The following is a 26,474-nucleotide window of genomic DNA, read 5'->3' as shown; positions in this document are numbered from 1 at the left end:
ATCTTCCAAGGTTGCCATGCCATACTCAGACGTCCTAATGACTCCCCCTCTGCTCCTGGAACCACTTGTGCCTCAACACATCCTTGGTCGTAAACCGCTTCTCCGCATCAAACTGCAATAGCCCCCGTAGCAAACCCTTCGTTGTCCCCAGCGCCTCCCCCTCCAGCCTCCCCGCAATCCCATCCTCCAGCAATTCCTCGAGGGTCCGCGAAGTCCCAATAGGTTTCCCACCACGATCAAAATCGCGCTCTCGCCGCCGCTCAAAGTGGTTGACAGGTCGCCCCGCTGGCGTGAAAAACTTCCGCCAGTTTGGCCAGTGCGTATCTCGTGCTCGCTCATCGTCTGGAAATCCGAGAATGTTGTACATGTCGATGAAGTGCATGTCGTCCGTGATCTCTGAAACGGGGTGATCGCTAAGATCGAAAAGCGGGATGCCCGTGATGAACTCGAAGACCAGACAGCCGAAACTCCACATGTCCTGCTTCTCCGAGATGGAGCGCTGGAAGAGCGTCTCTGGGCCGCGGAGGTGCAGGGGGGGCGATGGTGTGCTTGGTGGGTGTGAGGTTCGAAATGCTAGGGTAGTCGGTCAGCTCGCATTCCACAGTAACATAGATAGCTAGGTAGGTAGCGCAAGCATACATCCGCCCAAATCCGAGATCTTGATCGTAAACGGCCGTGAGATATCGAGGTACCGCATCAGACTGTCCGCAGGGACAAGATACCGCGGCCCCTTGACGCCTCCCTCTAACTCGGTCTCCAGGCAGGGCGTAAGCGGTATATCCGTGTCCTGAGCCAGTTCCGCCTCTGGGACATCCTTCAACTCGTCCAACGTAAACAGCAGATTCCGCGGCTGGACATCGCCATGCACGACGTCGTTCTCGAGCATGAAGTCGAGCCCTAGCAACGTCTGCCAGAGAATCGCCTTTGCCGTCCCGAGCGGGAACGGCCCGTCAGGGAACAGGGCGTCTTTCACCTCCGTAACGCTGGCGGCCATGGGCTCGTAGACTAGAGTCTGATGTGTTCCATTTGGACCGCTGAAGCGAAAACTGTCGAGCAGGGGGAGGTAATGGCTGGATCCTGGATGTGGGACGTGCGAGGCTGCCAAACGCTCGTAAATTTGGGTCTCGGTTGATGAGCTCGTGTCGTCCTCGGCCTCGCAGTCGCTCTGATTCTCCGGGTCGGCCTGGCATATCTTCAACGCAACATAGCGATTGAGTCTACGGAGTACAGACTTAGCTGAGAGAAAAGTGACCGTGATGGCATGACGTACTGCGTATCCCGCGCCAACCACACCGTCGAAAACGAGCCGTACCCCAGCTTCCGAATGACTCTATACCGATTGTCTTGGAAGGTATCCATCAGATGCACAGGGTGGAAGCGTCGCTTGGGGTAATACTCCAGGAACTCGATGGGGCGGTTCAGGAAAGGGAGTTTCGAGCTGACACTGACAGACGACTCGCTAACTGATCGACTGCGACTGTCTGAGGAGTCACAAGACATAATCGACCTGTCGTCCATGGTTGCTTTTGCTTCGCCCTTGCTTCTGCTTTGCTTTTGCCTTGCTTTGTTCTTCTTCGTATCCGTGAGATGCGATGGGTCAGAGTCAGATTCGACACCGTACCGTAAGCCGGACAATCTGATTCCGATTCTGAAGTCTGGACAGGATCAGAAGTGCTTTTGCTACCGTCAAGCCCAATCGCGGGGCCTGTTAACTGTTAATAAGCACTCCCCCCTCGTCAAGCGCGCTTGGCTGCAAAAAAGGCCATGCATGCAGGACTGGCTCGATTGCCAGCAGGACACATGTCTGTGCTGCAGGTGGCTGCGGGTCATTGGCTGGATGATGCAGCAGCTGCAGGTCATCTTCTTATTGCTTGACGCAGAGAACAGTCCAGACTCCACTGCGGAGATGGAGATCCGCTGTATACGTTTCCCAGGGTCGATGACGTCGGTTGGTATGGCATGGTCGTCGACTAGTCCTAAGTCACATAACGATATAGTATATAGTAATACCGTATACTTCTCCATGCGTTCCCTGAGAGATCGGACCGGCCCGCCCCCCTGAGCCGATCCCGAGGCCGATGCCGAGTTCAAGGAGGATAAAGGAGTAGATTGAAACAGCATCCATACCTAAATAAGAGCAGGTCAAGTCTCAAGCAGACCCTTTTGCCCTAACAAACGCCCCGAAGAACTCCTCCATATCCCCCGCCCCATCAACCACCTCTTTCCCATCACCAACAACAAAGCACGGCACCCCCTTGGCCCCCATCTCCCTTACAATATTCTGCTCCTCCTCAATCTCTTTCTTCCCACCCTCCCCCTCCAGAAAGACCCTAACAGCATCCCCATCCAACCCCGCCTCACCCGCCGCTTCAACAACAACATCCACCCCACTAACATCCCTCTCCAACTCAAACTGATACCTAAACAGCACCTCCGCAAGCGCACACTGCATCTGACTCCCTCCCCTCTCAGACGCAAAATACAATGCCCGGTGCGCAAGCCGCGACGAGCCCATATACCCGCCAAACGCAAACTCAATCCCCACGCTCTTCCCGACCCGTTTCAGCCGCGTCTGAGCAGCTTCGATTTGAGGGCGTGTCATGCGGCGCGCCATGCGGTCTAGACCAGTGTCAGCCATTTTACTCAGTCCGTTGGCGAAAGATGGGGGGGAAGATACCATTGATGAGCACGCTGCTCTCCGGCGCAACCTGGTCGATGAAGTACGGCTTCCACTCGATGACGAATTCATCCTTTGAGCCGCCCGGGTATGTTTTTTGGTATAGTGAGATAGCTTTCTGTAGGGTGCGGTAGCCGATGAAGCACTGCGCATCTTCTCAGTGTGCTATCCCGGGTACCCAAGGCTTGCTGAGAGGGATCGAAAGCACTCACCCAGGGACAGATTACGTCGGAGATGATTTCGATGGAGATCACGGCCATTGTCATACGCTGTAGTCAGTGATCGGGACGGGAGGTTTGCGGTATCCTTAGCTTTGTGGGTGCGTGGTGGTGGATTTATACGTAGGTCCCAATCTCGGTGCCTGGGAGGCTGTAAGCACTGGCGGAGTTCCGCCGGTCTACACAAAATGGAACCCGTCACAAGGGGATACCGGATTTAACCCAGAAACCCTGCACTGGTCAGAAGGTACTTGGTAGCACCGGACTGCAGCGAGGAAGGAGCTGATCGGTCGCGGCTGGCTATTACTAGGCGCGACCGGCCCAGCTGGGTGTTGCCCGCAGATTATCCTCACCATGCTATCCTCATACGCCATTCTTATCTTTCTTTGGTTATCCGAGGCTCTCTGCAGCACATTCGACTACATCGTCGTTGGCGGCGGCACATCAGGCCTTGCACTGGCCGTCCGCCTCGCCCAGTCGCATTCGGTCGCAGTCGTCGAGGCCGGCACCTACTACGAGATCAGCTATCCCCTTGCGAAGACTCCAGGCGCCGACGTCCTGCCTGTTGGTTCCGACCCGGATGCGACCAGCGGCGCCGACTGGGGGTTCGTCACCACGCCGCAACGAGGCGCAAATGGGCGGCGCATGCACTTTGCTCGGGGGAAGTGCCTGGGTGGGTCGTCAGTAGCCCTAACTCGGGCCCATCGGCCATTCGCTGACGATGCAGGTCGGCGCTGAACTTCATGGTTTACCAGCGGTACGCTGTCCATTTCGCCATGAGAACCTGAATAACATGATGCAGACCGAGCAGAGAGGCATTGGACAAGTGGGCGGAGGCCGTCGACGACCCCAGCTACGCCTTTGACAATGTCTTGCCGTACTACCAGCGCAGTGCTGCCTTTACCCCTCCAAACCTTGCCCGGAGACTGGCGAATGCGACGACGTTGTACAATAGCAGTGCCTTTGACCCTGCTGGTGGCCCGTTACAGGTGTCATTCACCGACTTTGTCCAGCCATTCTCGACCTGGGTCGCACGCGGCATGGAGGGCATTGGTCTGCCGCAATCATCTGAGTACAACAACGGCGAGCTGGAGGGATACCACTACTGCATGTCGACGATCCGTCCGCAAGACCAGTCACGCAGCAGCTCTCAGGCCGCTTTCCTCCCGGGTCTACTTCCCTCGAATCTCCGACTCTACAAGAACGCGCTGGCGAAGCGGATCCTGTTTGACGAGGACAAGAACGCTGTTGGCGTCGAGATTGACAAGGTTGGCATATCCACGACTCTGCGGGCTACAAGAGAGGTTGTCGTCTCCGCTGGTGTCTTCCAGTCCCCTCAGCTGTTGATGGTATCTGGCATCGGCCCGAGAGAGCACCTGGAGCAACATAATATACCCGTCATATCGGAACTGCCTGGCGTTGGACAGGGCATGCAGGACCACCCCTTCTTCGGCCCCAGCTATCGAGTCGCCGTTGAGACATTGACCAGGCTGGCAAACAATCCCGAGTACCTAGTGCAAGAGTATCTTCGCTGGCTCAAACAGCACGAGGGAGTCTTGTCCAGCCCGATCGCCGACTTCCTGGCATGGGAGAAGATCCCGGACGATTTGAGAACAGGCTTTTCTGAAGGGACGAGGCACAATCTGTCACTGTTTGGGGATGGGTGGCCGGAAGTGGAGGTAAGTCCTGTACCCTGATCAAGAGATGTACTAACGTATGCAGTACCTGTCAGGAGCAGGATACGTGGGCAACGTCTCCGACTTCTATTACGACCAACCAGACGATGGATACGAATATGCTTCTATCCTCGCGGTACTTACAGCCCCAACGTCTCAGGGTACGGTTACTTTGGCGTCCGACGACACGTGGGACCTCCCGATCATAGACCCGAATTGGCTGGAGACGGAGTCGGACCAGCAGTTGGCTGTTGCAGCGTTCAAGCGAGTCAGGCAAGCGTTTGCTAGTGATGATATGAATCCGGTGGTCATCGGCGAGGAATACGACCCAGGGCCGCAAGTGCAAACGGACAAGGAAATCTTAGACTGGATACGGAACAACGTGATGACTCTTTGGCATCCGTCGCGAACTTGCAGGATGGGGACACCCGACGACCGCATGGCTGTTCTTGACAGCAGGGCTCGTGTCTACGGGGTCAATCGGCTACGAGTCGTAGACGCTAGCTCATTCCCGTTTCTTCCACCGGGGCATCCTCAAGCTACGTGTTGTAAGTCATCTTGTTCGATGTTTGGCAACCACTCACCGTTTAGACATGCTGGCCGAGAAGATCGCGGACGACATACTCTTGACGCAGCAGGAACTTACGAGGACGGATCTATGATGGTAGGGGTGGTGGTCATTCGTGTATTGCAATCTGCGGACTGGTCAAATGCCTCGATGATGATAGTATGTGTACAGAAATCAAACAGAACGCCGGTATTTTTATCAAGCCGACTCCGAGTACAGCGTAGACGTAAATGCGTAGATCAAACGGAACACAGATTCAGGCGTTTACAGGACGGCCAGCGGTATATCGAGTGAAAAGCGACTCGGTAAGCTTATCTTTCATATCAAACGTCAGCAAGGGCGAATACTGAACATTCAGATTCTCCCCGTCATGATAAACCTGCATGATCCGCCCATGCCCGGAACCGAAGTACGCGAGAAGCAGAACCTATCACCGTCAGCATACCCATCAAGAGAACGCAATGAAGAACAGAAAATGGACAGAACATACCGCAATCGGCCCGTTTCCCGCAGAAACAGACACAAACCCCTCACCCCTCTCCCTCTCATGCACAGCGCACAAAACCCCAACGGCCGCCTTGAACTCCGCCATGCAGAGCTCCTCATCTGTCCCGCCCGCCCCAATAAGCACGGTCACAATCGTGTTGGGATGAGGAGAGCCGTCGAGGTCATGCACATATGCATAGACATCCCCCACAGCCCAGGGGTATCTATACTCCCGACCTGACTCGGCGAGGGAGAAGGTTCCCAGTGAAACAGACCGCGGCCGCTCCTCAATCTCCTCAGCTGCATCTTCGATACTGCAACATAGCCTGCCAGCGTTCCTGAAAAGGAGTTGTCCTGGGTTCGGGTGCATGTGGTGCGGCGTGTGCGGGAGGTACAGCGGGGCGGTGCGCAGGCGGCGGACTGGGGCGGGGGGTTCGGTGTGTGTGATCCAGGTGTGGTTCTCACTCTGCCTTTCCAGCTCTGGATCTGGTAGTGCGCTTGGTTTGGGTTCGGGGGGGTCGAGGACCTCGAATGGTGCAGGTGGGAGGGCGGGGGCATTAGTATTAGGATTAGGATTAGTACTGGTATTGGCATGGCCGTAGCCGCGGCGGGAAGTAGGACCAGGCCCAGGCTGCATGTTGGCGGTCCGGACATGGGCCGTGTCCGTCTCGTCCTCTTCGACTTCGCGGACCTCAATCCGGACTTCATGGCCGCGGCTGAGTTCATCTGCATTGTTCAGGTTAGAGCGCGGGGTCTTCATGTCTTCGACCGGGGTCGGGATTGCGCCTATCAAGTTGGGATCCTGTTCGCAGAGAGACGGGCAGCTGGCGTCCGACACTGCTCTGAGCCGCGGCGCCGGAGCCGGACAGACCGGGACGCGGTCCAGATCCAGGTCCAGAGCCGGGATATCGCCTATACCAGTGAGATAAGAGTCAGAGGTAGGGCACGAGCAACTCGCGTCCGACACCGGCCGGAGCCGCGGCGTTGCAGGCGTATACGGGACGCGCGATGCAACCGTCACAGCAACGGGTTCTTGCTCTTGTTCGAGCGTGGCAGAACTAGACGCGGACCTAGAGTCCGGACGGGGCCGGGTATTCAACCCGGAATTCTCGCCACGCTCATTTTGGGCTTTATTATGGCCATGGTCCAGATGCTCGAGATGGCCGTCTCCGGTATCACGAGATGTGTGGCCCCGGCTAACGAAGTCAGCACTGCGCAGCGGGCTGAAGAAGGCGGGCTGGAAGGCGAGCTCGATACCATTGTTCCCGGCGTGGTGAGCGGCGCGGACGAAGCCAACGCGGGAGATCTCAATGCCGGCGGCGGAGGAGGCGTCTTCGAGTGTGACGGGCGTGGTTTCGGTCTGTTCGAGGTGATTGTTCAGGTGTATCAGGCAGAAGTGCGCGCGGATGTACTTTTGCGACTTGGTCGGGGTGGAGGAGCGGGTGGAGGTGGATTTTGGGGGTGCGAGGGAGGGCATTTTGTGATGGGAAGTTAGAGGATGGAGAGTGGTTTAGGTAATGGACGATGGAAGAGAGATGGCGCGTTAGATGTGATATGAGATGTTATAGGTGTAGAGTGATGGATGGGGGCAGCTTGAGATAACTGGGTATAAGATGAGATATTGAGAAGGGAGAAGGGAGATTCAGCATGGGATGAATCATTGAGATGTATAACTACCTATCTTAGACTTCCGGACAGATGTCCCGGGTGATTCATCTTGAAAGCATGGAAACGTTACCGCGCCGCAACTATCCTCCGGTCCAGTACTTATGACGGACATCTTCAACCAGAGACGAGACCTGATGGCGTCGTGAGCAGACCACGCAGTAGAGCCCACGTGAGGCCACGCATCATCGTACGATCCTCGTACTCGTAACCTTCGTGAAGGCTCAAATGAGGAGCTCGAGATGTCGCTGGCAGACGGGACTCAAGCAACGCCGCCCTTGACACTCTCGTACCGTTCATCGGACCGTCTACGTCGAGCTTTCTCCCAGGCCTTTTCCCGCCACCACCAAGTGCCGATCAGCGTCGCACCGGGACCAAGAACAATGATGGCAACCGATATCACCAAGGCAGCTAAAGCGAGATTCGTACGGAGAACGTTGACTCTGCGCAGATCCCATGCGGTGAACTGTACAAAGGCGGCGATGAGAAGTGAAAAGACGCCAAAGTTGACGAGTTCCGGAGAGCGTAACAGAAGCAGGCCGTGGCCGTGGTTCACGAGAGGAATGACATGGGCCAGGATAAAGCTGATGTGCCTGTAGGCTGCAACGAGAAAAGTCAAGGAGAAGAAACAGGTGAGGTATGTCATGTCCCAGTCGCCGAACTGATAAAATGGCTCCCACCTTAGGCCATGGCGACGCGTGAGGAATGTGTCAATAAGATAGCCGCCCACCGGGATGATGAGATGCACGAGAGTCAGTGAGTTAAACCAGGCCAACTGCGGGATCCCCGCGAGAAAATCTGAGATCAGTGTCGGGGCAGGTGCTGCAACGGCTACTACGAGCGGGAGAGCCTGCGCGCCAGCAGGAAGAATGGCGCGGGGCCATGGGTGGTAAAACCCTCGAGAATAGCTGCCGTTTACCCAACTGGCAAAGTAAAAGGGGAGTGCAAGTTCCCAACCGCAAATCTGCGCGAAAAGGATCCACAGAATCGGACTGACGATAGGCCCTAGACTGAATGCCGAGCGGTAGGACTCGATCGCCCAGAACGCGTTGACGGCTATGTATGAAGCGTGCGTAGAAGACTGCCATGCCGACAATAAGACGGGTTGGTCTGAGAATGGCAATCCGTTTGACGGCAGTGCAAATCGAAGCGATGCGATCAGGAAGAAGAGGCAGGTCCATGCATACGATGCCGTAGATGACCGGTTCTTTGTGTGAAGCTGTATCTCGTCATCAAATGGAACGAGCTTTTTCGATCGCATCGGTAAAGGAAGATATTTCAACGGCTCCCCCTGGGTCATCGATTCGCCCAGTGAGGCGAGGATATTCTCGACCGGAACTGAGGGGTACAAATACAGCATTATTAGCTTTAGTAGACGAGTGCTGAACATTTCCAGTCCTGCAAGTTTCGCGGCGCTGCGGGTCAAGTGCTTCATCCTGGGAATTCGCTCTTTCTGTAATTCTTCAAAGATTTCTTCCAGTTGGGAGAAGGTTGGGTTCGGGTTTCCTTCGAGGACGTCTTTCAGACGATTCGCAAAAGACGCGGCGTCTTCAATGGCGGCATTGCCTCCATGACCACTAACAGGGTGCATCTGAACGGTCAGCATGAACTGTCAATCGAGTGATGTTGACCTTACCCTATGTATCGAATCACCTAGTAGCATAACCCGCTTGTAGTGGTACCGTCCCAGTACGAACTCCTCCACGGGCACTATGCCTGTGCGCGTCGAAGACCGATACATCTCGCCGAAGGTCAGGTCCGGTCGGACCTGGTCGTTGCCAAACTCCGCCACGTACTGTTCCTTGTCCTCGTCGGTATACCGAAGGCGGTCCCAGGGCAAGTTCTTCTTGTTCTTGAAAAAGAGAAACCAGAACGTGAGCTCGTTTGGCGCGCCGATGATCAGATAGTGACGGTCCTGACGGGCATTCTTCAAGGTCTCTGTCAACTTCACTTGGGTCAGGCCATGCGCTATTCCAAATATGCAGCTGACAGTGCTTTGGATAGCTTCTTTGCATCAGCTCCAGCTCGCAACATGATAGGGCACGTACCCCGCCGATCACCAGAAATATCAATGCCATCGGCTTCCGCCAGGCGCCACATCTCATTCCGAACCCCGCTATGCACTCCGTCAGCGCCAACCACGATGCTCCCGGTGAAGACTCGGCCATCTTGGGTCTCGATTTGTACGCCTCCGTCGAGATGCTCGATTTTCGAGAGCGCGGTTGAAAGGTGGATCTTGGATTTATCTTTGATGCCATTCCACAGGGCGCGAAGGACTCGTTGGCGCTCGACGAAAAAGATCGTGTAACCGAGCCTAGGAGCGTCAGTATGTGAAGTGGAACGGCGACAGCTGGTCATACATGGTGTTTAGATACGTCCCCAGGTGTGCATGTTTCACCAGGGCCTTTCCGTCCGGTCCCGTGGTTACGAAGTCTTGAACACCACAGCCCCAGGGGAGTAGTTCCTCAAGACAGCCCAGTTGGTCGAGTATTCGAGATCCGTGAGCGAGAAGGCCGATACTTGCCCCGATTTCAGGAGCGACATCCGCGTGTTTCTCGACGAGGATATAGTCGATCCCGTAGCGCTCGAGCATTGCGGCGAGCGACAGCCCAGTAATGCTGCCGCCGACGATCAGAACTCTGAACGACATGGTGGTTCAGTTGGAGAGGAGAAACAGGCAGATTGCTTCGTTATCTCGAGAGCATTGCCAGCAGGTGGTCTTTATATGAGAACTCAATCTCGGTTTTAAAATGACGCAGGGTGCGCGATCCTGCCGGTGGATATGTTGCTAGATCGAAGTGGCTTAATTGGAGCGCAGGATCGATCCGTTTTCGCCTAGTGACACTCAACACAAGAGCAGAATATACGAGAGGCGCTAAATACTAGCCCTCACACTCTGGGCAATGTTGGTACAAAGCAACAAATCCGGCTGGGTAGGAAAGCCACGGTAGCCATTCTGCCATGCAGGGGCCTGAGGTCCAGACTATGAGAAACCATTGTCTTCTCGCGTACACCGTATTGAAGCCATTAAGTGAAGAAAGAATGCAGCGATTTGAGACAAACAAAGACAGGGAGGGGAGCCGGGAGCGGAACAACCTTGACCCTTTCCAGATCGGGCCTAGATCAGAAATCCCACGCGGGCGGAGTTCCGATCCTTTGTTCCTCGCACCCACACTCTGCTAAGGTACGAGACTACGAGTCAAAGACAACACAATGACCAAACTCAAAGTCGCCGTCTCGCAGTCGCACTCGCGGCAGACTCTCGCCAACACTCTCATCGCCCTGAAGCGCACTGCTCTGACGGCCGCCAGTCGAGGCGTCAACATCCTCCTCTTCCCCGAGGCCTACCTCGGAGGTTATCCCCGCACCGCCACCTTCGGCACTCGCTTTGGCTTCCGCGAAGCCCACGGCCGCGAACAGTTTCTGCACTACTTCAATGGCGCTGTCGACCTGGGAGACACTCCAGCCGGCGCCGGAGACGACTGGGTAGACAAAAAATTACCCGTCGCCAAAGGAAAGCAGTACCGTGGAGACGGGACCCGAGAGACTTTGGAGAAAATCGCTAACGAAACCGGCATCTTGATGATTGTCGGGGTCATTGAGCGGGCAGGGGGCAGTTTGTATTGTTCTGCATTGTACGTCGACCCCACCAGGGGCGTTCTGGGCAAGAGGCGAAAGGTCATGCCAGTAGGTCTACCACCCCTTTGTACTACGTTAAGCTAAGACGCAATGGACCGGCTCGGAACGCCTTGTCTGGGCTCAAGGATCCCCTTCGACGCTCAAGGCAGTTACAACCGAGATAAATGGCGTCAAGTTGACCCTGGCCGCTGCCATCTGCTGGGAGAACTACATGCCGCTGCTTCGCCAGAGTCTTTACTCCCAGAACGTCAATCTCTACCTCGCTCCGACGGTTGACAGTCGCGAGACTTGGCTGCCTCTGATGCGGACGATTGCGTTGGAAGGCAGGGCCGTTGTCTTGTCTGCAAGTCAATGCGGTCGCTATAAAGAGCTCCCTGGGTGGGCTACTCAAGCACCAGAGGGCGACAAAGTAAACTCAGGTACGCATCACGCTTCTGTTCACGGATTGAAATTGATAGTGTATAGATCCAGATGCATGGGCTAGTGGAGGCGGCTCGTGTATCATCGGTCCTCTCGGAGAGGTTCTCGCTGGTCCCATTTGGGACGTGAACGACAATAGCGATCCGGACAGCGCTCTGCAAATTGTCGAGGTTGATTTCGAGGACTGTCTTCGCGGTAGACTGGACCTCGATCTGGCGGGCAGTTATTCGCGCAATGAGTTCTCGCTCAAGGTCGAGGGCTTGGATCTCAACCCGCCTCCTATATAGTCCGTTTGATAGACTAGTTCTAGATAGAATTCACTAGATACAAACAGTCGTTTCCTGTCGTCATGTTTCTGTTGTACAGCCGGGCGAGAAGGCTAGAAGCCTCAACGAGAGTACGTTCTGGACCGCGAGAGCACGAGGTTAGAGACAGGTAAGTTACTCCTTTGTCGTGGTTACAAGCTCCAATTTATATTCTGAGTCTTTCAGGGGGCGGTTCCTTTCGGTCCTCTTTCTACTGATCTCTCAATGACATGAATGCTCCGTTTCTTCAGGAGCTCGCCTTATCCATCACCATGGTTAGGAGATGAATGCCGCCTGAGCATCACGCCCGCCAGGAACCGCGGGGCTAAATCAACCAGATACTGACCATGAGTATTGCGGCCGTGGTCTGGAGTGGCATCGAAGCGGCTTTCGGAGGACCATGGGCGGCTGCGAGGAGCATGAACCACAAGAATATCTGCGAAGTCCATCATGGGCTGCGATGCCATATTTGGTCAACCCCGCACGCCATGGCTTACTGTACCACTAAACACTGACCAGTCAAACCCACGGAGACCATGGCCGAAGTCTTCTTCTTATCTGGCTTGGAAAAGAGTCCCGGTGGATGAGAATACAGGCAATCTGGATACATCCCCATGGACGGCCACGCACTGAAGGAAATAGGAAACCACATTAAACATTACGACGTTCAATCATCGATTTCGCGTCCACTCCAAATAGGCCCCAGTTTTTTTCTCCCAACCGTCCATCTGACCGGCCCAAGCCTGGGGTTTTGATTTACCTATACTCGTGGTGTCTTCTCGTCGACCAGATGGGATTTGTGCCTCCTACAACAGCAGCAATGTTGCCAAGCTACATACCATGCGCCAGGCAAATCCCGCGGTTTTTGAGGAGCGAGTCGTTGACCAGCCTGCTGCTCCGGTGAAAACAGTATCACCGCCAGTGACAGTTGAAGTCGCGGTTGGGGCCGCGGTGGCAGTACCAGTGCTGGTTTGGCTACCATCTGCAGAGCCAGGGGTAGAGAGCGGCTAACAGAAAGAGCGCGACAACATTAGCATCACCGGCATGGAAATACACCCGGGTGGATGAGGGACTCACTCGGTCAATCAAATGCACAACCCCGTTGGTGACAATGATGTCACTCCGGACAACCCTAACCTCTTCATTCAATACAATCTCACCCGAGGCTTCAGCTCTGACAACAATCTCTGCGCCGTCTACGGTCTCGAACTTTGCCCCCGTTATCAGATGAGGTGAGTAGGCGGCCACGCCGGAGATAAGATGGGCATTGACCAGGTCGGCTATCTCCGAATCGGAAAGAGTTGCGTCGGCGTTCAGACTGCTGCTGGACGAGAGGACGTCGTTGACCGGGACGAAGAGCGTAATCGATGGCATGATATCCAGGTCAGAGAGGCGGGGGTTGATGTGCTTGCTGAAGATGCTTGCTTCGGATGTGGATTGAAGAGAGGAGGACAGGGACGCTGGTCGGGTGAATGGACTATCCGACCAACGCATCAGCATATATCATCCACATGGACAAGGCTGGAGGTTCAGGTACGTACCCACTAACGATATGGAAGATGCCACCATCAAACGGAATGTCCGCTTCCAAGATCTCAACACTCTCCCCTAACCCACCATAGATACGAACCGGCTGAGCCTCATCGACACACCCAAGCGAGGAATTCCCAGTCCGGTTACCAGCGTCACGCAACCCACGCGTAAGCACAACCTGTCCACCCCCACCGAGGCCCGCATTAGTATCAAGCGTCTCGATCACACTTCCCGTGAAAGCCCGCAGCGTCGCCTGCGTAAGCAGCTGGTTTGAAACCTGGTAGAGGAGCTGCTGTTGCCCTGGCCCTGTCCCTGTTTCGTTTCCGGCCTGACGCGCACGAACACGACGGGGGAACGTGTTGTCGGGGGGAACGAACAACGTGTTTCCCCCGCGGGTATTGGGAGGAAACGAGTTACCGATCTCCTCGCCCCAGAGGCCACCGCCGTGCTCGGGGGCTGCTTCCGAGAGTGGGCGTGCGGTGTTGTTCTGGGATAAGACGGGGTAGGCAAGGAGAGGAAGAAATGCGAGAGCCCGAATGGGTGGTACGGTAAGAAAGTGCATGGTCAGTGGCTGGGGTTTATAACTGAGTGTTCACTGACTTGGCAGGAAGTATTTTGAAGTCCCTATAACAAACCTATCCCCCCTCTGTCCGTCTGAGGCTCTTTATACCGCTATGAACCGTCCCCACCAGGGATTGTTGATTCCACCTTCCAGTCCAGGCAAGGTCAAAACAGCCGGAGAGAATGATCAATAGGGTGCGGCCGGCACTAGTTACCATGATTCCTTTACGACCGGCGATTCCGACAACCCAAAGGTGCGCTGATGTGCTGATGTGCAGAACAGTTGGCATCGTTCGAATGCCCACGAACTCATGTTTGTTTGCTTGTTGTGAGGAGGGGATGTTGCATACAGCCAATCGACAAAAAGTTCCCAGTCTTGTTCTGCAAGGCTGAGAGGGATTCACGAACTTGTGTAACCAATCTCGACCTCTTGATTCAGATGCAGAAGGTCAAAAAACTGTCATTGGTATCCCAGACGAATAGGATCTAATGGAGGTCCATCTCTCCATCTCTTTCTCCGCGGCAAGGAGCAGTGAGCCGTACTCCGTGTTCCAGGACTTCTTAGCCAGTCCTGGTACTGACAGTTTCACTGCAGAGGGTAGTGGCTGGCTGGCTACCCAGCTTCTTCGGCCGGCAATTCGGAGCTGTCTTCCAAGGCCACCATATGTGATGCTATAGAGCCTCCTCGTTCCACGCAGCCTGAACTTGATCCGCACCCTTCTCGTCATTGCTTTTCTTTTCCCGCAAACTCTGGCGATACAGTACAGCTAGTAGCTTGACAATGAAGGAAACTGAGACTCAGGCGGTCCCCGTGTCCTCCACCGACCTCTCGCCCTCCCACTATCCCCGCGGCCGCGATCTCCTCAACGGGTCGAAGCACGGTTTCGTCAGATTGCTACACCCGCGCAACATTGTTGGGCTTCTCTGGCTTGCGCCAGCTTTGGCACTCATAATCCTGAATTACAAAGGGCACATCGTCGGCTCGGGGCTGAACTGCGGCGGCCACTGTAAGATAAACCCCAACTCAACCAGCCAAGTGTCGCAGATTGAGCGGCTTGACAAGACCAACCGTGATGTCCTCGGCGCACTCCAGTTCGTAGCGAAGGGGCTAGAGGTTTGGTTCATGTATGTGGCCGCCAGCCTCATCTACCGCGTTGCACTCTATCTCTCTGCCAAGGACAACCGCCTTCCAGTCAGTCTCCTTCTGGTATACGCAGAGTTTATGGACTTGCTGTACCTGAAGGATCTGGCGATGAAAGCTCGAGACCTCGCTGTGGAGACAGGTCGAAATGCCAGCGTTCCGGCTACGAAGGGCCGTGTCCCAACTCTGTGGATCCTATATTCCTTCATTGCTTTGGTCATGGTCATGTGTGCTGTCGCAAATCTTATGGGCGTGGCCACAGCCACTCTTGTCATACCAGGCTTGCAGTGGATAGACATCAACAAGGCCGAGTCCACCGCGTTCGGCCAACTCCTCGCCTCCGAGCCTCCAACGGACGACCGGATTGCAGCATGCAAGCCAGGCTCACTTGCTGACGGACTATACAACTGCACGGCCAACATGTACGCATCTAGCCTAGATGAGCTCGTCGAAGCGGCCATCGCGACCGAGCGACAGTTCCAGGGTCGGGAAGGCGTGCTCCTTCCCCCCGTATCGCAGGAACAACAGCTGTCCTTCAGTGCGAATGTGTCCGAACCCTTTCGCTGGGTCGCAAGTCGGCAGCTGCTACGGGACTTTTCAAAAGACCTAGTGAACTATCATGTTGCTACGAGTTCGAATGTGCCGTATGGTGACAGAGATACCTATCCCGATTCCCATCGGTTTAACCAGTCTCTCCAAGTCCAACTGCAGCGCGTCGGCCCTACAATCGGGCTTGCAGGGACATGCTGGTTCTACCGGGCCCCCAGTGTCATAGAGGTCTCCGACAACCGGCAGGTACGTTGCTACGCTGGCCTTGGAGAGACAAACTTTACAAAGTGTATTCGCTGGGGTTCTGGCTGGGAAGACAACCCATCGTCATCCTCCGCCTCCTTTATAATCCAAGCCCCAACCAGCAGCCGGCTCGACCTAGGGGTCTCAATCTACACCACGGCCTCAGCACGCTACCTCCACCCCGATTCCTCGTCATGTGTTGCCAATGGATCCTGCGATTGGGACGCCCTCTTTTCAGACCCTGGGGAGTCCACTTACCGCAACATCTCCGCCTCCCAGCAAACCTACGAATACACCATGCCGGGCTATACCAACGACTCCGCCATCTGGTGCGACAACACCGCATTCCTCAGTTTCGCAGCGTACGCCCTGAGTCCCTCCCCAGTCACAAACCTCCTGCAACTGGTTCAACTTGGCATACTACACGACGAGCCCGGCTCGGTTGACAACAACGCAGCGACCATATCCCTCCATCCAGACTGGACACTAGCCGCCTGGTCCGCGAATCGAAGAGACGGCATCGTCCCCGGAACTCGCGGCTCCGCATCCCGCTTCATCGAAGCATTCCAGCGCTTCACCTTCCAGCCAGAAGAACAAGCTCTACAGTTCCGTCTAATCCACCAGAACGCCCTCATGCAAGCCGTCTCGCTGATCCCCTACACCACAACCCTCCTCACCCCTTCAAACCGCTCCACCCAGCGCGCTCAGGAAGAAGCAAACCCCTACACCTCCGCAACACTAACATCCTGGGCGACAGTCCAACTCTGGAAATACGGCATCGACTCGCGCACAAAGGTCCTGGGCGTCGTGGTCCTAATAATGGGCATGGTCGTCGTCCTCCTCACAACGATCCTCTGGTTCGAAGCCCCCAAGTCCCCAACGCAGATCGTCGTAGGCGCGCTCTTGCATCCGCCACCGCCCGGCGCCATCAAGGACGAGGAGACCGGGGCGCCGCTGACGGTCAGGCTGATGTATCCTGGGCTGGAAGGGAAGGAGACGGCACCGGCGACGGCAACGGCGACGGCGATGACACCCACTGCAGATGCAGATACACATGCTCAAGACCCGGCCTCCCGTCCGAAGAGGCATCGTCGGACCAGCTCGTTTGGGTTCAGTCATCCGGCATCGCCGGTGTCGCCGGGGGTGTTAGTGTCGCCGCTTTCGAGTCCGGGGGTTGGCACTGGGACAGCAGGCGGGACTGGGACTGGGGCTGCGACTCCCAGCGCCGGGGGTGCGTAGAATAGCGCCGGGGGTGCGTAGAATAGCGCGGTAGGATTGCCCTAGGCGTTCTTTGGAGATTCTGTGTTGGTTTATTATCTCTGACGCTCGCATGAGAGGGCCGGATGCTTGTGCCGAAGGACATTAGTGTTTTCCTCCTTTGGGGGGTTGTAGGAAATCACGCAATGCCGATTTTGCCTTCTCTTTGGCTCTAGCTTTGTGTATTGCAATGTTCATGCAGTGCTATCTATGTTGGAATGGGTTTAATTGTACCTGTCGGTGTTGTTCTGCATGCGGGATAACAATGATGTGGCTGCGACACCGGACATCTACGGTCTGAAGTTACGGTAATGCCTGGGGCATAGGGCTAGCAAGGATAACCGACTATTTAGCGGGGAATAATTAATGGATTCTCAACCTTCTCCTACTAACGTACATAAAGCACATACAACAACACTAGCAACAATGTTATTTCTCCCGACCCCTACTGAAAGAACCTGATGACTAGCTAATAGCGTTGCTCATAGTAAACCTCTGGATTATCTATGTATAGCAAGCAGCAAGTTATTAAAAAAACTTTAATTATTACATGCTGCGCTAGTTTTAATTAAAATAATTATATTTTAAGCACTGGCCTTTTAAATATTTAATACATTTTTTTAGCTAAGTAATACATGGCTATATTATAAAGCTATATATATATTTTGTATAAAAAGTATTATTAAAAATAAAAATAATAAAAACTTTTATACTTTTAATTTATTAATTAAAGAGCTTTTTTAAGGCTTGTTAAATTTTAAACTATATTAAATTTAATTACTTTTAATAATTTAATTATTTTATTTATAAGGTTTTTTTAATATATAGTAAAACTTTATAAGGTATTACTTATAAATATTTTATAAATAAAGTATTTATTAGCTAACTAGCATGTAATAACTAAAACTTTTAATTAATAATATTAATAATAGCACTAGTATTATTAAAATATATTATAATTTCCTTATTATTTTATAAATTAAGCGCCTTAGTAAGCTTTTTTATAATAAGGCTATTTTACTAACCCTATTAAATATTAAAAATTCTATTATAATAAATAAAAGCACTCTAACCACTTGTTTTTTTTTTAATTTTATATAATAAAAAATTTATAAAGGTATATTATAAAGCCCTTAATAAACCTTTTATTAAAATAATTTTAACATAGTGTTTACTAGGTAATGGCTTTATACTAGATAGTGTTAATTAAAGTTGCTAGTTAAGATAAACTTTATAGTTTTGTTTATTACTTAAAAGTATTATTAGATATAGTTTTAGATTTTATTTAGTATAGGTTTAGCAAAGGTGGTGTAGGCTGCCTAATATATGTTTAATAATAGGATATAAATTAAAAATATTAAATATTATAACTCCGGGGTTTAAAGCTTAGTAGCTACTATATTTAAATAATTATATTAAATTTAGCGGTATGATAAGGTTAAGATTCTTTTATTTGTATAAAAAAGGCTGCGGAATTAAATAGATTTATTTTAATTTAAGTATAACAGTTGGTAAAGTTACCATGCGCTGTAATTAACATGTGTGTAATAGGTAGTAATTAATGGTTTTTATATTAATAGTATGTTAAGGTTTTAGCTTTAATAGTTTATTAATAAGGGCTTCCATCCCTGCCCTAAATTTTTATATATTTAACTATAGTAAGCGAAGGTTTAATAATATTATTAAAAAAGCTTGGGTTTAGAGGTATTTGATATTTTTAATTTTTAGTAAAGTGTTTTTATTATAATTCAAAGTACAAGGGTCTTACCCCTGGTAAATAGTAATATTAATTATGCTAGCTAGTATAGTAGCTATACTTTACCTATTCTTTATATAACTAAGTAAGATAGCTAAATCTTTAGCAGCAGTGGCATTACTTTAGTTTAATTTTATAAGGTTTCACGCTTTTAATATATTTTTAGCCTACTAAAAGGCTATTATTAATAATTAATTCTGCTACTTTTAATATATTTAATTAAATACCCATGGATGCAGACCTTCCTAAAGGCCTGTCTTTTTTAAGCCATGTAATATTCTTAATTTGAAAGCCCTTTTTAGCTAAATCATTCTTTTTTATAATTTCCTTTATTCCTTTCTTTTTTTTTATCCAGGGCAAAGTCTTCTGTTAGTACTTGGTAAAATTAGGGTTTTACTAGCTTAGTTTTATTACCTAGCTTTTCTAGCCAGCCGGTGTTACTTTAGGCCTTTTTAATAAATTAAGCATCCCTAAACTTAACCATATATCCTATTTCTATTATACTAACTATAAGGCGCGTTTGTATACTGCGCTAAGCTTAGCAAAATATAAATTACTATAATAAAAAAGGATTATGTATTTATAGTAAAAATTCATTATTAATTTTTTAAGTTAAAGTTTAAAGTTAAACTTAATATTTTATATATTATATAACTAACCGCCGCCTTGGCGCGTGGCTAAATTAAAATTTAAATTTTTTATTAGGCGGAATTATATTATTATAATAGTAATAATAATAATTTTTTTAAGTAATCATACCCTTATAATTTATAAATTTATATTTTTACTTTATAAAAAGTAATTTAAATTATAAATCTTGTAAAGTATTATAAAATAAGCTATTTTTATGTATATAAATACTGTAATTTAAATATAATTTATATTTAAAGTTAAGGATAGAAACTTAATTTAATTATCTTATTGTATTATTAAATCTAAATATAGTGTTGCTACCTATAATAGCTAGGTATAATATTTTAATTTTAATATTAAAATACCCTTATAATCTTTTTTTAAGTTTTTTTAAAATTATAAAACAAGATACCCCCTCTAAGTATATATATATATATTTATTGTATTTTTATCATATTTTTATCATATTTTTATCATATTTTTATTACTTTTTAATTATTTAATTATATTTTTAAAGTTAAAATACCCTATATTTACCTTTTTTATGCTTTTTAAGTATTATATTATTTATTTTAATAATATTAACTATATATTAATATTATTTAGCTTATATATTTCATTTTACTTTGCGCTTAGCTTTTATAATAAAACTTTAAGCTTTCAATAATTAATTTTTTATTTTTACGCTTTTTAATACTTTTAGTAGTTATTTATAATATATAGTTATTTTATTTTAACTATTAATATATTAATATATTAGCTTTTTATTTATTTTTTCTATGCCTTACTGCGCACTTGTCTTTTTAATTTAGTTAGTAAGCTTTTTATATTTAATTCTTATAATTTTTATATTATTAAAAATATTTTTAATAGTTAAATTAAACATAGTTTATTTTTATTATAGCCTTTATTATATTATATATTTTATCAGGCCGAGAACTATAAAAAATTTCATGGCTGGGTGCCATTGCTGCTAGAACAAGGGTTAATATCTTGATATGGTTATCAGTGTTGGGCTTTGTTGTAAGCGGCACGAGATGCACCATAGATTTTACAGTGTAATAGGCCAAGTAAAGCGGATGCTTAGTTGCTTTTATTTAGATCCACTACCTCCTCTCAAGGGCACTAACAACCCGGTCAACCCGGTCACCCCGGTCACCCCGGTCACCCCGGTCACCCCGGTCACCGTTTGGTCCGTGGTCAAAACCCACAGAGCAATACTTTACCGTCCATTTCAACACAAAAAGAAATCCAAATGCCGACCTACTCTTGGCCAATGCTGCAATTGCCATCCCCGAGTGAGGGGCATCCGTGGTCCTGTTGTTTTCAGTGGACGGCTCGAACATCCATGACCATGCCGGCAACTTGTGTTTCTTCTATTTCCGCTCTGACCTGTACCCTTGAATTCGCACTTGCCCTGCTGCTCTGCGGAATTATAAATGACAGAGAAAGTCTGTTCAACCTTTAACCCCTCCAAGGGCAATATTTGACAGCATATACTCACCTTGATCCATCCATCATGTCTCCGACTCATCGCGATGCTCTCATGACACCTGGGGCGCATAGAAGCCGCGTCGAACAAAAGACAATCGTTTGCCTTATGGTTAGTCTGCCATGAGCACCCGCTCTGATCCTCCTCATGTTAACGCCCTACGGTACTTACCATGTCCCCCGTCCAGGTCGTCAACCTCATCTACCTCGCGCAGCTCAGCTCCGTCACCGCCACGGGCTTCATGGCCCAGTCAATGGCGCAGGCAGTCGGCGGGACCGACAAGACCGTGTGGTACTCGTCGTGCATCACCATCATGACCGTCGCCCTGAACCCGCCCATCAGCCAAGCCGCCGACTACTGGGGCCGGAAGCCCGTCCTCGTCGCATTCGCACTCGCCGGCGTAGTCGGCTCACTCATCGTATCCCGGGCCCAGAGCTCCGGCGTGATCATCGCAGGCTTCGCGATTGTCGGCCTCGGCTTCGCGTGCCAGTCCGTCGCCTTGGCTGTGTTGTCGGAGGTCCTGCCTAGGATCCATCGGCCGGTCGCTCAGGCATCTGCCGGCGTCGCGTCCAGCTTGGGCGGGGTCATGGGCCTGCTGCTTGGTGGGGGGTTGCTTCGCGATGGGAATCTCTCCAGGTATCGTGTCTTCTGGTATATTGAGGCTGGTATGTACGCGCTCGCAGCGGTGGGTTGTGTTGTAGGGTACAGCCCGTCGCCGCGAGAAGTACAGGTCTCTCTTAGCACGACTGAGAAGCTCAGACGCCTGGACTGGGTGGGATACGTTCTTTTCCCCCCGGCTCTTGCGCTCTTCTCGATGACTCTGGCGTGGTCCGACAACCCGTATTCCTGGAGCAGTGCGAACATCCTCGGTCCGTTCATCATCGGCGTCGTCGCCATGGTCCTGTTTATCATTTACGAGTGTCGATTTACGAAGGACGGTATGCTTCACCATGGCCTTTGGCGGAATCGAAACTTCCCCGTCTCCCTGGTCGTGATTCTCGTCGAGGGCCTCTCATTCTTCGCAGCAAACTCCTACTTCTCCTATGAAATCACGGTGGTATACGACGAGGATATTCTTTCCGCGGCTACGAACTTTGCCATCATGTTCTTCACGGGCCTCGTCGGCTCCCCAGTGTTTGGGTTCTGGTCCTCGAAGCGCAAGTCACTCCGGCCGCCGCTCGTCCTCGGCGGGATCTTTCTTCTACTATTCTTCATTCTCCTGGCGACAGTCAAGATTGACACACCCCGATATGTATTCTGGATCCTTCCCATTCTACCAGGCATCGCCCTGGCCTCCATTGTGCCGCTGACGATGGTCTCGGCGCAGTTTGCAGTATCCCCGGAGCTGGTCACGCTGGCATCAGCGTTGATGACCACGGTCCGAAGCTTGGGAGGCGCAATCGGCCTGGCCATCAACAATGCAGTCATCAACAGCAGCCTGAATGACGAACTCCAAAGGAAAGTCAGTGCGGCGGTGCTCCCGCTCGGACTGCCTTCCTCATCCTTGCCCGCACTGCTTGACGCTGTGTCTTCGCAACGCAAGGACGCGGCGGCGGAGGTGCCTGGCGGTACCCCAGAAATCGCCCAGGCGGCAGTCGCAGCGATGAAAAGGGCATACTTGAGCGCCTTTCGAAATGCTTGGATTGTCTCGGCGGCTTTCTGCGGTCTAATGGTGATATGTGGGTTCCTGATCGCAATCTCCAGGGCGTGTCAGAATAGCTGCTTACCACGCACAGCGTGCTATTTTATAGTGGAGCAGAGAGCCCAGTTCGATACCCGCATTGATGCCCCTGTCACTGCCGCATCAGTCGAGTCGCAAACCCTTGGAAGCATGTCGCCTGCCATTGAAAGCTCATTCAGAGAACGCGTTGACAAAGGAACAGCTGAGCATCACGAAGGTGGTGTCTAACCTTAACCGTACTGTACCTGGGTTGAGAGAAAGCCCTTCTCCGCTTGGACCGAAGTCCCTGCCATTGAGATACGGTTTATTTGTAACACCACATCGATCGAAGAGGCTTGTCTCGACCTTCGCTACTTGGTAATAGCTGGTGGGCGCTACCTATGCATCTGTTGGGCGACATTGCTGCCAGGTGATCTTTTCTTCATAGTATTACACAAACAGGAGACAACAGCAAAGTTTCGTGGGCATCTCAAAATACAATCAGTGTCAGGCTGACGGCAAGGGGTCTAAGCATGTTTCAGGTGGTTTCGCCGCATATTCGTGGGCTCCCAACACCATCAGATGGGAACCCACCATCAGAAATAGACGAGGGCCGGCTACTACCACGTCTGCTGTCACTCACCAAATCGAAAGGCCCGTATTTGGTATGGAATCCATATGGTCTACACGAGAGAACCAACGGATACTCTTCAGATACTGTTTCCCAAGACGCATCAAACCCTACGTGGCATAGTCCGTCATGACGGCCAGCAGTGTCCTCCTCCCGAGCTTTTCTTAGACGGTTCCTAATCCGCCGAACTGCGCAACGCCCACTCATTTAGACCGTAAAAGTGGAGGAAGTTGGAGACATCTCCCGCAGGCGGGCTGGCAAGGTCCGTCATCCCTGGCTCTATAGACCGAGTTTGCTCGGTGAATTGTGGTAGCTGGTGCGGATATTCCTGTGGAGCTAGAAGACGGTCGAAAGTGGTTTCTTCGGTGTTTGTAATATCTTCTCTCATACCCAACCTGGTAGTCTCTGGTAGCAGGCCGGGCTGGCAGACTCTGGAATTTTGGCAACGCCTACTTTTGACGCGCGATGGAAAGTACAGGGCGAAGCGCTTTTTGATCGGAGCGGCTACCAAGGGGGTGTCGCCGCGGGTCAAAGACGCCCTTAGGTCTGTGTGGGTTCAGTCAATACCAGGACAACCGTTACAATCATAACGCCAATAAGGCTTACCTGCTACGACGGAGCCTAGCTTCCAGACTGAGGCATACTGCAGCAAGACCAGCTTCACGACCTCGTTATTGTGAGCGAGCGTGTCCGGCTCCTTCAAGGCATCTTCGGAGGGGTAGGCCAGATCCGAGAGGAGGCAGCATGCGAGAAACGGATGGCTCAAAAGAATGTGCTCGGGCTGCCATTGCAAACAAACTCGAGCCGGGTGCCGCGACAAGCCCAGGAACTGCCCCGCGAAACTAGCCCGGATGGTCGAGCGGCCACACACCAGCATGAGATGCATTCCAATCACCCAGTTGTGCTTCGCGGCATCAATGGGCTGCGAAAATCCAAGACTCTCGAGGCTGAAGCGCTGCGCAATTAAAAGCGAAAAGCATGCCATGCTCTCAGCAAGCTCGTCCTCATCGTGCCTAGTTGTGTGTCGACTGGCCGCATATTCACTGGCTATGGTCATGAGAAAATGCGCGACAATGTACCATGCCCACTCGTGTTCGTTCGGCGACTCCTGTAGGATGCCCCAAGCCTTAGACGGCCTTGGATCAATGACGGGGGACTGGACTGGGGTGTCGGCGAACCACGCCGCGTCCGCAACGGGGAGTCGGACGGCCATCATTGAGCGATTCACCGAGCTCGGGCGTCTGGACATGACAGACCCAAATGTATCCACTTCCCAGACTAGCCAGAATGCCCGGCGCCGTTCCTCTGCGTACGACCAGTCGCTTGGATCCACAGAGTGGTCCTCTTCCTGCTCGTCCATGCTACACAGGTTCATCTCGTAGGCTAGACGGACGCAGACGCCAGCAAGGACCCAGGCACGATGGGACGGCCCAGCAGTGTACAGGTAGAATGTCAGCAAGATACAGCCTTGGAGGTACTGCAGTGCTGACGTCTGTTCGGACACGCCAGACATTTCGTAGTACTTCAACGCGTCATCGGCGAATCGCTGGCCCCGGTCCTGTGCTGCGATATCTCGGAACCATGGGTTGGTGGAGTGCCGGGCGGCCAGGGCAAACATGCCACAAAGCAGGAGTGAGTCGATCGTGGTGATGCGCGAGGAAATGCCTTTGTCGAAGATACCATTCCTGAGATAGGTTTTGCAGAATCGAGGACGGTGGAAAAGTGGAAGCCACCCTTGGACCTTGTCAAAAAACAAATTGATGAGCTCGGAAAGGACTGACTCCGGCACGATCAGCCACCACCCACACCCCGCGTCACACTCCTTCATTGATCGTACGGAGAAGCTGGAAGAGACCGAGCCGCAGGGGTAGCTTCCATCTAAGGCACATGTCGGTGTCTCTGTGGTGGACCTAGGCTTGTCGGCCACGTCATCGCTGGTCGGTTGATATGGACCCGTATCATCCCTCAAGGTCAATAAGGTACGAGATCCAGTGCCACTGGAACGAGCAGCCAAAGGGTGTACCCCAGACAAGTGTCCTGCCAGGATATCCACGGCGTCTCCATTCTTGGGCCGTAACTCGAGAAGGTCCACAATGCGTTCTTGAAGGAGAATGAGTTTTGGAGATCTACACACATTTCAGGAGACGGCATCTTTACCAAGCTTCCGTGAATCAATCCTGCCGTCATTGCCAATGCTGGCGGCTGGTCGGCGTGTTTTCGGCGTGTTTCTCTTGGTGGGAAAGCTGCAGGACCCGCCCGTTCTTTGGCACAGTCCGCAAGTTGGCTGTCTCATATCGCCTGATGATGGAGTGGAGTGGGTCAGAACGGTTGCTCGTAGGTGATGGGCTGTATGCTGTACATGGAGACTCACATTTTGTCTTCTTTCTGTGGATGGAGGAGGAGAATAAGTCATTCGAGCACGCTATTCATGGACCACATACCGTCTACATTGGAAACAGGCACGATGGCCCTTGACCGTCGGGCGGGGACTAGTACGGCTTGGACTCTCTTGCGCCCGATGTTGGGGATCGGCGACAGTCTCGTCCATAGATATTTGGATATTCTTTAATGGTAATAGAGCGATTATCAACGGATTGGCTTTATTGTAGTGAAGATTGGGTTCGAGAAAGTGAAGCTGAACCTTCGGTCGGCATCTCCGCAGTCTTGGCGAGCAGGCTCCAGTCACATGGGCTTTGAAGACCTCTCCGCATGAAAAAGGCATTGGCTATAGCGTGTTATTTGGCATCTTGTTGAATGTATTTAGTGGTTCATTTAGCAGAAGCACTGTATATTTCACATCATATATATACCTTAGAATACCCCCACAGATGTCTAATGGTCCTCTGGGTCTTCCCAGTATGGTATAGCCTTACTGAGCCGGCAAACCACGGAGTCCGGGAAAGGCCGTGGTGGAGTCTCAGGGACAGGGAAATGTGGGAGTCTCGGCACTTTGGACCTTGCCAGCAGCCGTAATGAGGCCCCTTTGGCCAATCCGATGCCAATTGCGGATCATGTACCAGCCTTGGTGAAAGTATCCACTCCGGGGCTATAAATGACGTTGTCTGTATGTACCCGTAGACCTTCATCCAGCTGTATACTCGGATGAGATTGTGCTCTGTCGAACACCAGATCGTACGCAAATCATGGTATGTCTTATTCTCCCAGCTCAAGTCAGGCTATTCCTCGCAAATATCAGCCCTCACTCTGTTGTGACCACAGGATGCCAAGTCAAATCCGGTCGCCGTTATAGGCGCAGGCCCTGTTGGGCTCTTTACTGCACTCCTTCTTGCACAGCAAGGAATAAAGGTCATTGTACATGAGACGGGACCGGGCATCAGCCAGTCTCCCAGGGCTGTCGCGTGAG

At 51.4% G+C, this 26,474-nt stretch overlaps 11 protein-coding genes across 11 annotated transcripts in view; 5 read left to right on the top strand and 6 right to left on the bottom strand.

The window, feature by feature from the left end:
* Window positions 1–34: 34 nt before the first annotated feature.
* On the bottom strand, window positions 35–1,518 carry DSM5745_06158 (uncharacterized protein; the record flags this gene model as incomplete). The annotated part of the gene is made up of 3 exons (XM_026748174.1): window positions 35–573; window positions 640–1,217; window positions 1,271–1,518. 3 exons carry the CDS (start codon window positions 1,516–1,518, stop codon window positions 35–37), a joined length of 1,365 nt encoding a protein of 454 aa, XP_026604006.1.
* Window positions 1,519–2,149: 631 nt separating this feature from the next.
* DSM5745_06157 (DsbA family oxidoreductase) lies at window positions 2,150–2,937 on the bottom strand (the record flags this gene model as incomplete). The annotated part of the gene is made up of 3 exons (XM_026748173.1): window positions 2,150–2,619; window positions 2,678–2,822; window positions 2,890–2,937. The coding sequence occupies 3 exons, from the start codon at window positions 2,935–2,937 to the stop codon at window positions 2,150–2,152; spliced, it is 663 nt and encodes a 220-aa protein (XP_026604005.1).
* Window positions 2,938–3,249: 312 nt separating this feature from the next.
* Window positions 3,250–5,233, top strand: DSM5745_06156 (GMC family oxidoreductase; the record flags this gene model as incomplete). The annotated part of the gene is made up of 4 exons (XM_026748172.1): window positions 3,250–3,500; window positions 3,698–4,574; window positions 4,618–5,119; window positions 5,163–5,233. 4 exons carry the CDS (start codon window positions 3,250–3,252, stop codon window positions 5,231–5,233), a joined length of 1,701 nt encoding a protein of 566 aa, XP_026604004.1.
* Window positions 5,234–5,395: 162 nt separating this feature from the next.
* DSM5745_06155 (uncharacterized protein) lies at window positions 5,396–7,102 on the bottom strand (the record flags this gene model as incomplete). Its single annotated transcript, XM_026748171.1, has 2 exons — window positions 5,396–5,566; window positions 5,630–7,102. 2 exons carry the CDS (start codon window positions 7,100–7,102, stop codon window positions 5,396–5,398), a joined length of 1,644 nt encoding a protein of 547 aa, XP_026604003.1.
* A 450-nt stretch (window positions 7,103–7,552) lies between these two features.
* On the bottom strand, window positions 7,553–9,940 carry DSM5745_06154 (FAD-dependent oxidoreductase; the record flags this gene model as incomplete). Its single annotated transcript, XM_026748170.1, has 4 exons — window positions 7,553–8,881; window positions 8,927–9,258; window positions 9,339–9,604; window positions 9,651–9,940. 4 exons carry the CDS (start codon window positions 9,938–9,940, stop codon window positions 7,553–7,555), a joined length of 2,217 nt encoding a protein of 738 aa, XP_026604002.1.
* Window positions 9,941–10,503: 563 nt separating this feature from the next.
* Window positions 10,504–11,636, top strand: DSM5745_06153 (nitrilase; the record flags this gene model as incomplete). Its single annotated transcript, XM_026748169.1, has 3 exons — window positions 10,504–10,977; window positions 11,015–11,348; window positions 11,395–11,636. The coding sequence occupies 3 exons, from the start codon at window positions 10,504–10,506 to the stop codon at window positions 11,634–11,636; spliced, it is 1,050 nt and encodes a 349-aa protein (XP_026604001.1).
* Window positions 11,637–12,460: 824 nt separating this feature from the next.
* DSM5745_06152 (fasciclin domain-containing protein) lies at window positions 12,461–13,749 on the bottom strand (the record flags this gene model as incomplete). Its single annotated transcript, XM_026748168.1, has 3 exons — window positions 12,461–12,661; window positions 12,732–13,131; window positions 13,196–13,749. The coding sequence occupies 3 exons, from the start codon at window positions 13,747–13,749 to the stop codon at window positions 12,461–12,463; spliced, it is 1,155 nt and encodes a 384-aa protein (XP_026604000.1).
* Window positions 13,750–14,529: 780 nt separating this feature from the next.
* DSM5745_06151 (uncharacterized protein) lies at window positions 14,530–16,920 on the top strand (the record flags this gene model as incomplete). Its single annotated transcript, XM_026748167.1, has 1 exon — window positions 14,530–16,920. The coding sequence occupies one exon, from the start codon at window positions 14,530–14,532 to the stop codon at window positions 16,918–16,920; it is 2,391 nt and encodes a 796-aa protein (XP_026603999.1).
* Window positions 16,921–20,991: 4,071 nt separating this feature from the next.
* On the top strand, window positions 20,992–22,728 carry DSM5745_06150 (uncharacterized protein; the record flags this gene model as incomplete). Its single annotated transcript, XM_026748166.1, has 1 exon — window positions 20,992–22,728. The coding sequence occupies one exon, from the start codon at window positions 20,992–20,994 to the stop codon at window positions 22,726–22,728; it is 1,737 nt and encodes a 578-aa protein (XP_026603998.1).
* A 557-nt stretch (window positions 22,729–23,285) lies between these two features.
* On the bottom strand, window positions 23,286–24,938 carry DSM5745_06149 (fungal specific transcription factor domain-containing protein; the record flags this gene model as incomplete). Its single annotated transcript, XM_026748165.1, has 2 exons — window positions 23,286–23,656; window positions 23,717–24,938. 2 exons carry the CDS (start codon window positions 24,936–24,938, stop codon window positions 23,286–23,288), a joined length of 1,593 nt encoding a protein of 530 aa, XP_026603997.1.
* A 1,315-nt stretch (window positions 24,939–26,253) lies between these two features.
* DSM5745_06148 (uncharacterized protein) overlaps window positions 26,254–26,474 on the top strand; it is a gene marked incomplete at both ends in the record, with an annotated part of 2,212 nt that continues 1,991 nt past the window's right edge. The window contains 2 exons of the mRNA XM_026748164.1: window positions 26,254–26,256; window positions 26,330–26,469. Coding sequence (XP_026603996.1) covers window positions 26,254–26,256; window positions 26,330–26,469 — 143 coding nt within the window. The remainder of the gene's footprint in view (window positions 26,257–26,329; window positions 26,470–26,474) is intronic.

This window comes from Aspergillus mulundensis (genome assembly GCF_003369625.1).
Source record: "Aspergillus mulundensis strain DSM 5745 chromosome Unknown scaffold_5, whole genome shotgun sequence".
In the NCBI taxonomy this organism is placed as follows: Eukaryota; Fungi; Ascomycota; class Eurotiomycetes; order Eurotiales; family Aspergillaceae; genus Aspergillus; species Aspergillus mulundensis.
This window is presented reverse-complemented; position numbering and strand designations above follow the sequence as displayed.